This window comes from Mustela nivalis (genome assembly GCF_964662115.1).
Source record: "Mustela nivalis genome assembly, chromosome: 3".
NCBI lineage: Eukaryota > Metazoa > Chordata > Mammalia > Carnivora > Mustelidae > Mustela > Mustela nivalis.
Window position 1 is genome coordinate 120,398,424 of NC_139022.1, and position 15,018 is coordinate 120,413,441.

The following is a 15,018-nucleotide window of genomic DNA, read 5'->3' on the forward strand; positions in this document are numbered from 1 at the left end:
GGCTGAGATTCAGACCTCACTGGGGAGAGGTTAGTTATGGGCCACTGGATGACTGAAATTTGCTGAGGTGCTACAGGTTGTGGCTGGCAGGTAGGAAACTACCCACTGAAGTGTCACTGAATTCACTGGGAAGCCACCCTCTGAATGTCCTGGCCACCCGTGTGTGTGCACGCGCGCAAGTGTGTGTGTGTGTGTGTGTGTGTTGCAGGGAAGGTATGGTTCTGCAAACCATTTGGTTCTGTATACCACAAAAGCAAGAAGGTAAGTATATGAGAAAGTATACTAGAAAGTATACTAGAACTAGGAAGAGAATATCCTTCATTTGCCTGTGTTCTTCTAGGGCTCCCTACTGACAAAATTAAATGTTGTGCCAGCTGGCAGAGGAGAAACGTTCACAGGGTCCTAGTTGGACTCCAGTATTCCAAAGTATGTAAAAGAAGAATGGATTTTCGAACTAAGACGCTATAAATTGATAACAGGCACACACATGGTCTGAGGCACAGAAGTTAATGTACTTGATTATGAAGTGCTCTCCCCGACTCCATTAAGTGTGTTACATTATACATACACTTTGTGTACCATACTGTCTGCACAAACTAAACAATTCTGAATTCTAAATACGTTTCAGACCTCAGGGTTTCAGTTAAGGGATTGTTGACCTGACCACTTTGTTGTCAGCAGGTCTTGCTATCTGAAAAACCAGGGGGAAATATGACTCAAAGTCTTCTGCCTTTACTGATGACCAAATCTAATCAGCAGCGGGCTTCTAGCCCAAAACAGTTAAAATACCTGAGAACCTGAGTTCTTGTTTAACATAAGTAATAAGCCGTGGCTCAGCTTGCCTCTTATATAGCTTGGGTAAAGCTTCTATCAATACATGATTTTTTAATCTCATTGAGCTCCTGGAATTTGACCCAATAGTATTTTTTCCTCTTACGGTGGGATAAGAGTTTAATAAAAGGATAGAAGCCTTGAGTTATTTCCATTACAGTTCTAACACCAAGTGTTGCACACTCGAATCTCTCTGTGGGTTAGGCACAAAAATTAAGTGAGCGGAGCAGGCAGATATAAGACAACAGGGAGCAATGGTGACAGCAGAAATCTATAGTGCCATGCTTCAAGTAAAGAAGGTCATTGCTACTTAACCCCTGAATATTGTTGCCACACATAGCCAAAAAGCTAGATAGTCTAATTTTTCAAGAGAAGATGGAAATTCAAACTTTAAAATGCAAAAATGTCAAATTTTAAAACAATAAAAATGATGTAGGATAAACACACATATCGGGGAATTCAGCTTTTGACTCTTACCCTAACCCTACGTGGTAGGTCCTGTGGCAAATCCTGGTACATTAGGAGTCTTGGGTGGTTGTTACATTAGTAGTCCTCAATGAACCTTGACTCTCTGTACTGCATAATAGTCCCTTTCTACATGGATTCTGGGCTTGGCTGTACAACTTGCTTTGATCAATGGGACATTAGCAAGTATGGTGCGACCAAAGGCTTGATGATCATTTGCTCATTGGGGCTTGTCTTCCTGGAAGCTAGTTACCATGCAGAAGCTTGAATGAATGCTAAGACACCAAATGAAGAATAGAGGCCCTAGAAAATGAGAAGCCATTTTGACGAGCTCCCAGCTGACTACAGTCTCATGAGTAACCTCCGTAAACTATGTGGGCCCAGCTGTGTTCAGTCGACCCACACAACTGTAAAAATAAACCACTGTTATTTTAAGCTACTATTTCTTGGGTGCGGCTTATTATGATACACCACATAACTGAAACAGAGGTCATTTATTCTAACTCCTGTATTACTCCTGTTTTACTAACCAAGGTCCAGACAGGGGAAGGGGCCTAGTGAAATGCAGACAGCAAGTTAGTGGTAATAACTTTCCAATTCTGTGCTCTTCCTTCCTATTGCTTTTAATTCTTTTGGTAGAAAGTACCAGATAAAGACAATGAAACTTCAAACTGTACCAGTGTGGAACTTACACTGTGCCCTGCATGCATATAAATTACTGTAATTACTTGATCCTTAGAAATGGAAAGATTTCTAGGTCACTGAGTCCCCTCACTTTACAGGTGCAGAGAATTCAAAACACTAGAGAAGGAGAAAAACAGCCTCTGATATTTGGAAGCTGGTCTGTTACAATTATCCTGGCTCTAATGTTACTAGATGATAGATGGCCCTGTTAGGTAGGCCTTGTGCTCTCCTGTTGAACATAATTTCACAGGACATAAACATCAGATAGGGCCATTCTCTGACTGTGGATAGATCAAGACAGAAACAAGGTCATTCCTTAATTACATTCGGACGCAGATAAAACATGAACATTGTCCAAACCATAAAAAATGACCAAACATCCCCACTCTGGCTGATGAGGGGTTCCTGCTTCTTTAGCAATTATAGCTTCGGTCTCGATCTACTGTTGCCTTGTTCCAGGCATGATTAAGATGCCCAATCATAGGAATACCCCCACTTCCTGACAGTATCTAATCCAGAGTAAAGTCTCATTTCCTCAAACCCTCTCCTAACTCACCTAACAACAACTCTTACCGAGACACCTATGATTAATTTCTCTTGGTGCCTATTCCCTCTCACTGCAACCGATAATACACTCAACTTGTTCAATCAGTATGTACCTGCTGGTCTTTGGTTAGCGGGCGCGAACAGACCTGACAAAGTTCACACACAGAGCTGAAGGCAGACTTCACTAGGAGTCTGCAGGTCTCCAGCTGCGGTACTTCTTAGCGCCTACTCTTTTGGCTAGTCTCTGTTTTCCCACCACTAGAATTAAGCACTATGATAACAGAGTCCTTCCTTGTAATGCTCGGAGCTGATTCCTAGTGCTTAGGCTGGCAGAGGCTGGAAGTTTAAAAAACAAGTATTTCCTGAACGAATGAATACGAGGGGCTCAATATCCAATATACACAGGTTCCCATTCGTCTCTCAGCTCCTCACAGTTCGTGGTGCCCAAGCTCTCACAGCCTTTCCCTTGCCGGAGCTTCTCTCGCTTGTTGGCCCCTCCCACTTCTGAGCCCCAAGTCCTCCCAACGTATCTAGAACCCACCTGTCTTGAACATCTGTCCCTAGCCGCAGACGTTGGCGGACCAACAGTGCCGCTACCTAGGTGTAGATTGGGCTCTGAGGCAACCACTGCGCATGTGCGGAAATCGGTCTCACACGCAGGATCTCTGACGAGTGAAGAGTTACCTCTGAGTTTCCGTCCCGGTCTCAGTCGCCTGGGGCTGCCAGGAAGTCAGGAGAAACTAGCCGGAAGGAGAACCCGCGCGCAGGGCTTTCTGGGATATGTAGTCGTGGAGAGCCCGAGACCCTTTTTTGGGGGAGCCCTTAATTCTTTAGGTTTGCACGTCCCACATGACAGTTCAGTGCTACTTTTGTTCAGAATTCAGCTTCAGGCTGCCAAGAGAGATTAGCCTGAAGTTGACTTCTCATACCCACAACGCTCTGCGGGGCCCCCGGCGCCTGCTGGGAGCTGTAGTCCTCGGTCTGCGTACTGCGTTCGCCGAGGGGGAGGGCGGAGCTGCCGGCGGCCCGGGCGGGCTGGCAGCTAGAGTGGTTAAGATAGCCGCCTCCGCCTCTACCGCCTCTGCCGTCGCCTCCTCCGCCCGGGCCGTTCGCTGCTGCGCGGGGAGAGCGAGGCGGGGCCGCCGGGGCCGCCATGGAGCCCGACTCGGTGATTGAGGACAAGACCATCGAGCTCATGGTGAGTGAGGCCCGCTGGACCGTTCTTCCGTCCGTCCGGCCCCGGGCGGGCCTGCCCATCTCAACGTCCGGCGCGAGGCCGGCCCCAGCCTTTCCCCACCGCCTTGGCCCGGACCGGGGCCCTCCGCTTTTCTGGCCTTGGGGCCGACGCGGTTCCTCGGGATCCCTGGAGATCTCAGGCCGGACCTGGCCCGGCCCCCTCCATGCTCCTCGGTTCTCCTTCCTCCCTCTGTCCTATATCCGGGCCCATCTCTTGAAGGACCCTCGCTCGATTATGCTGTGGCCTTAGCTCACACTCGCTCTAGCATCTCATTCTCCTTCTCTTAGGAGGGGATTTTTTCCCTTGAATTTCTTCGGCCCAGGCCTGCACCGCTTTGCAAGCCCCACTCAGGCCGAGTGAGATGGTGGTGGGAGGGGGGTACGGAGGAGATCGATCAGGGCCTCCGTCTCCGCGTCCTAGTAGGGGTCTCAGCACCCTCTCCCCAACGTAGGGCTGTGTGGATGCACGGATAGGCCTTACTAGGGTGGAGGTGGGGAGCTCTGGGGTTTGAGGCTGTGACGGATAAGGGGCCTATTTCCCGGGCCCCTGTGGTGTCCGGCTTCTCGGACAAAGGGTTTCCTACTCCGCGGTGAGGGATGTTTGCATAGCAAGGCCCCAGGTACTCTGGATTCCATCTCCCAGGAAAGGGAAACCCTAACTTCATGTTTCCCAGCGTTGCTTTGGGAAAATTGGGCGGGGGGGAGGTTTCTTCTCATCACTGCCGCCAGTTCTTTCGTATTTAAAAAAAAAAAAAAAAAAAAAAAGAGGAAGGAAAGAAAAGAGGGAGAGAATCCTAGGCCCCTCGGAAAGCGATCACTCTTCTATTACAGACCATTGGTAGCCATGCCAGACTTCCCGGTCTTACCGACACCCCAGCCGCTTTCCGTTTTACGACTTGAAGCCAGAAGGGGTTTTTAGAAACAGAACTGTAAGAAGGTGGTTACTAGAAGAGAAGAATTTGCTGCTTGATGGATGGTTTGGTGGAAGAAAAGAAACATGGCAGCTATTACCTGCCAGTTCGAACATTGGGGAAATCAAACTGGGCTCTGGAGAGTTGGGGGGAGGAAGTCTTTACCTCAGCAAATGGACATGCCCAGGGTTTCTTCCTGTGGAAACCTTGACAGTTTCTTTGTATCTCTCCTAACACAGTAACAACCTCTACCCCTGGATTGAGAGGAAAGGTGAAAGAATCTACTTAACCCAGCAAAATGTTTTCGTAGTCAGATTTTCTCCAGTGTGAAAATGTTTATTGAGTCAGTGATTCCAGTTGGTAGGGTTGGTGACATCAGAGCCACTTCCCCCATTTAATGCTATAAATAATAAATGGTGACACTGAAAGTCTGTTGGATAGCTGCATGGTTTCTGTGGATGATGGTATCTGGGGAGTTGAGATGCATGTTTTAAAAATGGAAGTACAGTAGCATAAACACACAGACAGCTTAATACTTGCTGTCCTTTGTATAATTCACAGAACTAGACTTCTCCAGTATTCTTTAGGAAAAAAAAAAAAAAGAAAAGAAAAGAAAAGAAAAGAAAAGGCCTTGGTCGTTTCTGCTTTGTGTGTGCACACGTGTGCTTGCTTTTTAAAGGATATTGTCACGTGTGAGTTTTTATTTGATTTTCATCATTAAGTAGTTTTTCCTTTTCAGTATAATTTATTGAACTATTATTGTAGTGAAGGTTTTGATGTTCTAGAAATTTTGTAGTGGGTTATTTTGGAGAAAAATCTCTTCCTGGAATTCTTATAGATGTACAGTACGTGTCCTCACAACTGGGGGAGTACTTCATATTGAAAAGTTCTAACTTGGTGCCCCTGAAATTGGCTGTTCCCGTGCTCCTTCCATTTCCATTCATTTAAAAAATAAAATGTCTTTCTTTTCAAAAGAATTAGAAGAAATACAGTGTACTTCATTTACTATTGTTTACTGCATAGTAAAAAAAAAAAAAAAAAAAGCTCTGGCCTAAATTTATTGGTTTCCCATGCTCATAACTTTAAAAAAGTTTTGAGTATACATGATTTTACTTTTTTATGATCTGAAAAGATATTTCAACCTTTCAAGGATGTTAAAAACCGGGATTCTCAGAAAATTTAACAAAGAGATCAGTTTTGAAGTGACCTTTTCATATATGGATTTTGATATTCTCTCAAAGGTATACCGGATAAGACTCTTAGGCAATCCTTTTCATAACCATATATGCATTTATTTTAGTGTAGTAGATAGCACAGGTATTTAACAACTGATTTAGTAAATCCAGGATTGGATGTAGAAGATAATGCCTTAAAAGCTAATTGCATATGGCTCTTTTTATTTGCTGAATTTTAATTAGTTTCCAAAACTGGGTTAAAAATACTATTTACATTGGTTTCAAAATAACATAATTGAAAGAGAGGAACGGGTTAAACTGATGGTATGGTGAAAGCCTAAAGCATGAAATATTTTTAGATTTTTAGGAGTCAGCTTCAATACTCAAATATTTGTGATTGTGCTGCCTGTACCAGTTTGGTACTTAATGGTTAACAGGATAACTTTGATTTGATATTCCAGAGGGTACTACATTAAAGACAGGAAACAGGCTTTTTGGGTGTCTCCAGTTTGTTAATCTTCATCCTTCCACTTCCAATGATTGGTTCTTTTTCTTTTTTTCCCCTTGTACTTTTTTTAGTTTACTAAGAAATAAAGCTGGTGATAGCCTAATAATTAAATCTCCAAAATATGCCCCTCCACCCCCCTTATGACTCCTACGTAGCTCTGTCTCAGGCTGGGTCCACAAAGAGTACGTCTCCAGTTGACCTACCTCATAGGAAGGGTTCAGTCTTGAGTATAGACTCCAAACTCTTCATTGAGACAACTGAATTTATAATTGCTCATAGTAAATAATTTAACTGCCAAATGACTTTCGTGGCCTTATATTGAATGAGTATTGTACCTAGTTTGTGGGACTGTTTTTGAAATTTCTGACTTTGGTAGAATGAGCATTATTATTAATGAGGTAAAAAAAGTAGTAATCCAATTGGAAATACACAAAGTTTACCAGACCATGTGTGTTATGGTGGATTTCACTGAAAGAAGGAATATTGCATTATGTATCACATGATGTTTATTCATGCTTGAAATAGGAATATGAGTTGGTGTTCAGACCCTCATTAATAGAAAGCACTCACAGAGGTGTTAAGTGAAAGAGAAAGATGGTAAGTTTTCCCTATTAGAAGATAGCAGAAACTGATGTACAAGGTTAGGAAAGGTAGCCCTGCTTCCTCTATGGATGTGAGAGCATACCCACCCCCCTCCCACAAACACAAATTGATGAGCAGTTTATTGTTAGCTGTTGGTTGGTTCCTCTCTTTGCTCAATGACCTTACGTGACTCATTTTCCTTTTGTGTTATCTCTAAGTGGCTGTATTACTTGTTGAATTTAGTAATATAGGTAAAGTACGTTGGACCTTATTAAGAAGGTAAGATACCAGTGCTGTGTTTATGAGCTGTTGAAGTATGGGCAGGCCACAAGGCCAAGGAGATGAAAGAAACTAAGTGAAGTCATGGAAATTTTTCTTTTTCTTTTTGGATCCTACCCACCACCCCCTTCTTGTCACTGGTTTTCTGACTGGAGTAAGTAAGATTTAGTGACTCTTCTAGGAAGTTGGATCTTAGTTTGTCACCATCACTTGTCCTTATCTACTCCTAAGCATGTGCTGATTTACCAAATGCAGATTAAATAGACAAGGTTTAAGAAGGATCTGAATGAAATAAACCACATAAATATTTATAGACTCATTTACCTGCCTCAAGAGGTGGCTCAAATACATCATTTTTTGCTGCTGGTTTGGAGTAGGTTAGGTGTCCCTTCAGAATTGACAAGGAGAAACATGATCCTGTGAACATGACTTGGTACCCTTGGCTCTTGATTGCCCTAACCTGAGAACAGAGAGCTAGCACAGGGAAATCACTAGCCTATCATACAGGTTCACAGATCAGCACATAACATCCATTTGACCCTTGAACAACATGGGCTTGAACTATGTGGGTCCACTTATTTTTTACATACTTTTTAAAATATACGTTTTTTTCTTCTTTATGATTGTCTTAATATTTTCCTTAGCTTAATTTATGTGAGAATGTAATATATGATACATATGAAATACAAAATGTGTTTAGTCACCTGGTTAGTTACCTTATTGATAAGGCTTCCAGTCAGCAGTAGGCTATTAGTAGTTAAGTTTAGGGAGTCAAAAGTTACGTGCAGATTTTCTGTTAGGTGACTGTCAGTGTTCTTAATCTCTCATGTTGTTCAAGGGTCAGCTGTAGAGCCCTCTGAGTAGTGCTGTTTGAGCCTATGAATCTTGCGCTTTGAGGTTCCCGGGTTCCACTTTGTGGTGTTTACACTTTAAGGGAAAGAAAGCACTTCAACTCCTAGTACTTTCAATTCCAGAGCCCCAGCTTTTCTTCCCCCATTCCTCACTTACTCTTTATTACAGCCGAAGGGCAGACCAGGGTTCTTCAGATTTTGCTCATGCCTCCTCCCCCTCCCCACTCCCTTTTTTTCCTGTCAGCACTGATACTAACTGACCAAGTCCATGTATTGAAGGCTGCTGATGTTTACTGGAGGGACTTAATAGTCGGCTGTCTGTCCACATTGGCTTAGGTCAGTTTCAGCAATTCTCTCTTCACCTGTACTGAGAAAGTCTTGTCTTCAAATACAGTTTAGATGCCACCTCTTTTGATGTCAGTTTACATTATGGTGGCACATGCCATTTTGTTTTTATAGCACTGCCTACATGATGTTCACTGTTAAATGAATGAATTCTGGCACTTTGTATTTATCTTGTGGCACTTAGCATATTCTGGGTTCGTGGTACAGTTTCCTGTCTGTGTCCCTTGTAGAATGATAAACTCACAGTGCCTTCTTTTGGTACGTGATCAGTAAATGTGGAGTTGACTTTTCTTGTTGATTGTTGACATGCATTATATTGCTGTCTATCTGTATGGCAGTTCTCCCCTGTATTACTAATTCTCATAATAATCTATTCCTAACTCTTATGGGACTTATCATACCCGTCTGTGTATCATAAAAGCTCGTGATCTTGTTTAAATTTCCTTTCCAGAGGCTCTTGTCTTTTGAATCCTTCGAAATGCTGAGTCCTTGGGTGTGCAGTAGAAACATTGACTTAATTAATGAGGTAATTTTTTTCATGCCGTGAAATGTTTTTAAGATTTCCTTTTGATAACTTTAAGACAAAAGTGTAGATGAATAGAGGAAAAAGAGTGGTAAAGCAGATGAGGAGGGTGGTGTGTAGTATATGGACATCCCTAGACATTTAAAAACCATTATTTACAGACTTAAACACAGCAGAGTGATTTACACACATCCGGGAGAGTGGTTGATAGCAAAGTACTGAGGAAACCAAATTCCTTTTATATCTTTGGATGTGAACTTGCCAAGAGCCAGTAAGTTCTGAGGAATCTGTGACCTTAGAAAAGCATGATTTAGCAGCAAGGGTATGGGACTTAGAGGGAAGCACCCGAGTTTGTATCTTAGCCCTATCACCTGCGGGCTGTGTGACCTTAACACCCGAGTTTGTATCTTAGCCCTATCACCTGCGGGCTGTGTGACCTTAAGAAAGTTAACCTTCTGTGCTGTGCTTTCGTTATCGGTAAAAATAAGAAAAATGTAGATTTTGCTTCAAGTTGTTGGGAGGATTATGGGAGAGTTGTATGTGAAAACACCTTGCAGACGCTTATCTGGTAACTGCTTGCCATACTGACTTCCCCACAAGTACAGAGACTGGGTTTTGTGAAGCACAGTCAAGACAGATGGTGTTTTAATTTTTACCCTTTAGTAGTTCGTATATTTATTTGTGAAGCTTTGCAGAGGCCTGACATTGAATCTCTTTTAGCTGTCTGTTTAATGAGGTGTCTTTAGGGGAAATGATGTAATCATACAGAATAAGTATTATCTTGGAAATTCGGGAAGTGGAAGTGGTGTTACAATTACTAAGTATTGCCAGTTAGACGTAATTAGACGGGTACTCTACTTACAGAGAGAATCCACCCAGTCCTGTTCAGTAGAAGGTAGAAGGGGGCTGGTGATTAGTTTGTATTACAATTGAGCATTGTGATTTATGTTTGTTCGGTTTAATTTTGATGAGGAAATTAGGATTTTCCAGTTTTTATTCTTGTTTTAGCAAAGCTGATGATTTTGACCTTTAACAGAATAAGCAGTGGGTATTATACAAGATTTCCTCCGGGGTTGTATTGTTGTTCATTGAATTAGTTGACAAAGGGGGAAAAAACCTGTCGGTCAAGAATGTGCTTGTTAGCCTCAGTTAAGTTTCTGCTGATCACAATTGCCTAACAGGAAGTTTGTCTTTGTAGGCAAATGAGAGACAAACCAGGAAGACCTGACAGTCCAGTAGGGTATCTCTAACCTGGATCTTAATTTTGTTTTAACAAAATTTAAAGATTGCAGGGTTCTGTGATGTCAGCAGGAAGCATTTTTAGGAAATTCCTTCTCACAGTTAGTCAACAAAAAAGACCTTCACAGAGTGGAAAACTGTGAAGTAGAAACAATGGGATATTAACACATAAAATGAAAAAAAAAGTCTTTGAGTGCAGAGATGGGTAAATCTAATAATTATAATGAATATAGGAAACAGTTCTAATAGCTTGCTTCAGAGCCGCAGGAAAAAAATTACGTTGGAGCTCTACTATTAAGAAAAAGGAACTTAAGTCATTTTTAATTTTTATTTTTTTAAGAATTAAATTGAGAATGTTTAACTAGTTTCGGGAACTAATAATAAAATATATTTTGGTTCTGTGAAATGATCACTTGGGAGACTCAAAGAGAAAGGGGCAGAGGACAGGAAGAAGTCAGTCATTACACTCCTGGTCTGGCTTCTGTTAAGCTTTGTAGCTCTAGCAGCAGAAGGCCTGCCACCAGTTAGGCATTCAGTAAATATTTGAAGGGAAGAGAAGAGAATTAACACAGTAATACAAGAAAAGGCTTGGTGATTCAAGAGGTTCAGAAATGAGTCCATTAGTCAGATTGTGGTTGTGTTTTGCCATAATTGCTCAGCATTTTGGTTATGGCAGTAAGTTATACTTTGAAAAGTGGAGCACATTCTTTTAGGATTTAGCTGCTAGCCCATAGCTCACTAGTTGCTTTTATCAAAACTGGGTTTTCAGTTTATTTTTGGGCTTCAGGGTGATATCGCTTAAAGGGAGAAGCTTGAGCCACTCATTCTTTGCTTGAGATTTTACTTATGTGAACTCTTTTAAGTTGTGGGTATTAGGATACTTCCATATGATCGTTGTGGTGAGGCTAATAATAAGCTGGTATTTCAGTCACTCCCGTTGCTTTGCCTACAGTGTGATACATCGAAACATCTTTAGTTACTGCCTGTGGACTTTTCATTGACAGATCTTGGAATTTTAAAATTCCTCCATTTCAGCTGGATTTGATATTCTTTGTTGCATACGCAGTCTTTGATGCTAAACACCAAAGCCCTATTTGGACAAGATTATAATGTGTTTTATCATTAATATTGGGACCCTTTGTTAAGAAATGCTTTTTTAAGTGCTGAGATATGGAGAGTTATCTCTTTCAGGATGGTTTAACTGGTTCAGTTGTATTTTAGTTCGGCTAGGCTGAAATATTTACTCTTTGGTATATTTTACTTCTTCATTTTGATGTTAATTAACTCAGGACCTTTGATGGTGAAGCTCGGTTTCTTCTAACCCAGGAGTCGTGGCCTTTCTGGTCCTTAGACTTGGCAGGCCACAGGGCTTGTTGGAAAGGGCATGGTCTCTACCACTCAGTAGATGTGGGATTTGGGGCAAGTTATTTCTTCTCATTTTTTTGAGAATTAAATATGAATAATGAGTGTAAAAGGCCTGGCCTATTAGTAGTCTTTAAATAAAGGTAGGTATTATAATTACTGTAGGAACATTTTGGCAAGGTGGCAATTGAGGAGGCAGGAAATTTATGTCCAAGTAAGTTAACAGTCTTTTGATTGCTTTTTGAAGTTTTTATCTTTGTTATCCCGTTGAGTGATTTTTTTCTGTCTCCCTTATATTTTGTTTATATATTTGCAGCCTAATGGAAGAGTTGGTATGGTAGTAAAAGAATGTTGATACAATGTGTGGACTGGGCTTAGGTATTTAAAGGTGTCATTTAGTAAATTGTGTTTTTTTATAATTTTCCTTAGTTTAGCCCAATGACCAGCCAGTTGTGGGGGATTGGCCTTTACTGAATCAGAAGTTCACTCTTAAAATATGCCATGTGTTCTAAAACATCCTATATTTCAGTTGAGGGTTGAAGATTTGGGTAGTGTGTAGATTTGATGTCTTAAAGGTAGCAAACCAAAAGATGTCTTGCTAGATGCCTAAATGTCTTTATTGGGATATATTTGAGCCCTCTCATATCATTAATTTTGGGTGCCAAATTTTTTGTCATGGTGGTGGAGCTGTCTTAGAAAATGGAGAAGGAAGTTCATTGTAGCCGAATGGTCTGAGCCAATTTATGTGGGTAGTAGAGTAAGTGTTTAGCTGCTCTCATTTGGAATTACATATTTATCATGAGTAAAAATTAATACTAGGGATGTTTCCTTCTTTGCCATGTAGAATTTCTTATCCTTCTGTCAGCACAGAGGTGAGGAATGCTGCTGCAGAACTTTTATCCCGAATAGCTGACTCAGGGGTTGTAACTTTTTTTCTGTGCCTCAGATCCACCACTCCATTGACCCTTCCTTCCATTTCTTGGTGGCTGTCCTTTGCCGCTGGTGCCATGGTGGGTGTATGGATTGCTTTCTGTCTTTCAACAGTTACCGAAGTGCATGTTTGGGATTTTATTGAAGAAAGCTGGATACAGTAAACGGAAAGAATCTTGGAAGCTGCTTGACTGCTGTCTTTTCTCAGACTAGTCTGAAAGGGAATACCCCCATTCATTCTGGATTGGTGGATCTGAAGTACAAAATATTGTCCAGGTAAGCAATTACCCTGTATTGTTTTGTTATGTGAAACTCAACGCACTGAAAGAAACTTAAAAAACGAATTTCTTCACTTTTTTCCATTGATAGAGAAAGGAAGAAATGTTAGATATTTAGATATAGTGTTCATGTTTGGGATGGATTAGTGATGGTGTCTGGAAGAATTTCTAGTAGACACTTTGTTTTAGTGTAAGAAGTGCAGTTATTTTTATTGTAGGCCCAAATGGTTTATAGTTATAGTCAGACAGGGGGTACAGTAAACAAGGGAAGTTTGTTTGGGGCATAGCTTGTAAAATATGGAAAACAGGTGATAATTTTAAGGTATTATCTCATGGTTTATACCTAATACCAGATCAAAATAGTTATTGTAGTTACCGTATAAAGTAGTGGTGTTTTATTCTTGGGACTCTTGGGAGTCCTCAGGAGGATTTATTAACTGTAGCAACTGTTTATTGAACATTAGTAAGTGCCAGGCACTGTTAGAGGCTCTTCACATATATTTCTTCCTCATTTGGCACATGCTATAACCTTATATTTTATAGTTAGTGAAATGAAGCTCATAAGCATTAAGTAAGTGCAAGTTGCTCTGGGTCATACAGCTAGTAAATGGCAAAGCCACGCTTTAGGCTTGAGTCTTTATGTTTCCAAAGTTCTGGCTCTTTCCATGTGACTGCGTTTGCTGAAGTTTGAACTTCATCTTCTGGATTTTCAAATTGCCCATCTGCAAGAGCAAGGTGTGGTTTTCCATAAAGGGTTTCCACTTGGAAAACACATGATAGATCATTGTTTGGCATGGTATTTTTATATCTTGTGGTCTTTCTGCTTGGTGAAGAAATTACAAGATCTTCAGTCAGTATATCAAGTGAACATAAAGGTAACTTAGGGAGTATAAGAGAGACAGTGCATTTAAATGTCAAAACATGGTGTATACAGGGAAATATCATATGCTCTAGTGAACTTGAACCTGTATCTTCTCAGTGCCTCCTTAGTTTTTATTGGTTATTTAAATAGCTCAGTAGCTTATTATGTGGACTTCTTTTGACCTGTGCTTTGTTAGCCTTGCGAGTAACAAAGCTGCCTTACATTGGAAGGCAGCTCTCTTGAAAACATGACTTTTTGGGGGGTATGTGTGTATGTATTTATTTATTTTTTAAAAAGAGTTTATTTATTTATTTATTTGTCAGAAATAGAGATAGAGAGAGAGGCAGGCAGAGTGGCAGGCAAGAGGCAGAGAGAGAAGCAGGCTCCCTGCTGAGCGAGGAGCCCAAGCCAGGACTCTATCCCAGGACCCTGGGATCATGACCTGAGCTGAAGGCAGTGGCTTAACCAGCTGAGCCACCCAGGCATCCCTTTTTGGTATTTAATATATTCTCCAGATTATCCATTTCCTTTAATCTTAAAAAAAAAGTCTTTATCATAAACCTACTCTGTGTGGAGCACAATTATAAGCACTTCATATATATAAACTTTTAATATTTGTAGTAACTCAAGGTACCATTATATATTTACTGATGAGGAAACTGAATGATAGAGTAATTAAATAACATGTCCAAGGTCTCATGTCTAGGGAGAGACAAAGATAGGTATGAATCCAGGCAATCTGGCTTCAGAGAGTGTGCTTCTAAAGTCTGTGCTGTATTGTCTCTAGTATCAAGTGTCATCCAGTGATAAGAAGAGGGGTGGAGGGGTGCCTGGGTGGCTCAGTGGGTTAAAGCCTCTGCCTTCGGCTTAGGTCATGATCCCAGGGTGCTGAGATGGGGCCCCACATTGGGCTCTCCGCCTGGGGGGGAGCCTGTTTCCCTTCCTCTCTCTCTCTGCCTGCCTCTCTGCCTACTTCTGATCTCTCTCTGTCAAATAAATAAATAAAATCTTTAGGAAAAAAAAAAAAAAAAGAAGAGGGGTGGAAATCCTGAGGGCTAAAACTGAAATCACTGCAAAGGAAAAGGAAACAGTTGTGTCGAGTATCTACTTCTGACCTTTGGTAGAAAACAGTCTAGATCTCAGTTCCGTGTTAGTCATTCAAGACTATCAGACTGTTACCCAAGATGGATTCACAGTAGGGTTTGTTGGAGGCTATCTTCCAGAACATTACTGTCCAGTAGAACTTCTATGGTAATGAAAATGTTTAGTATCTCTGCTCTTCAGTATGGTAGCCACTAGTCACATGTGGCTGTTTTGAAATATGGCTCTGTAACTGAGGACCTGAATTTTAAATTTTATTTAATTTAAATAGCCACATGTGCAGTTTTAGAATTTACCTTCATCCTGGGTC

At 41.3% G+C, this 15,018-nt stretch overlaps 1 protein-coding gene and 1 long non-coding RNA gene across 18 annotated transcripts in view; one reads left to right on the forward strand and one right to left on the reverse strand.

Moving 5' to 3' along the window:
* LOC309862354 overlaps positions 1-3,272 on the reverse strand; it is a 75,100-nt gene extending 71,828 nt beyond the window's left edge. The window contains exon 1 of the long non-coding RNA XR_014310479.1: positions 3,068-3,272. This is a non-coding gene — a long non-coding RNA (uncharacterized lncRNA). The remainder of the gene's footprint in view (positions 1-3,067) is intronic.
* A 59-nt stretch (positions 3,273-3,331) lies between these two features.
* The window catches only part of FBXW11 (F-box and WD repeat domain containing 11), a 121,617-nt gene continuing 109,930 nt past the window's right edge, over positions 3,332-15,018 (forward strand). For 3 of the 17 annotated variants that reach the window (XM_082726105.1, XM_082726115.1, XM_082726114.1), the window contains exon 1: positions 3,519-3,724. In XM_082726105.1, coding sequence (XP_082582231.1) covers positions 3,680-3,724 — 45 coding nt within the window. In that variant the 5' untranslated portion in view covers positions 3,519-3,679. Of the gene's footprint in view, positions 3,725-12,581; positions 12,744-15,018 lie in introns of all 17 variants that reach the window. The other 14 variants (XM_082726107.1, XM_082726106.1, XM_082726118.1 and 11 more) reach the window with 11 other exon arrangements.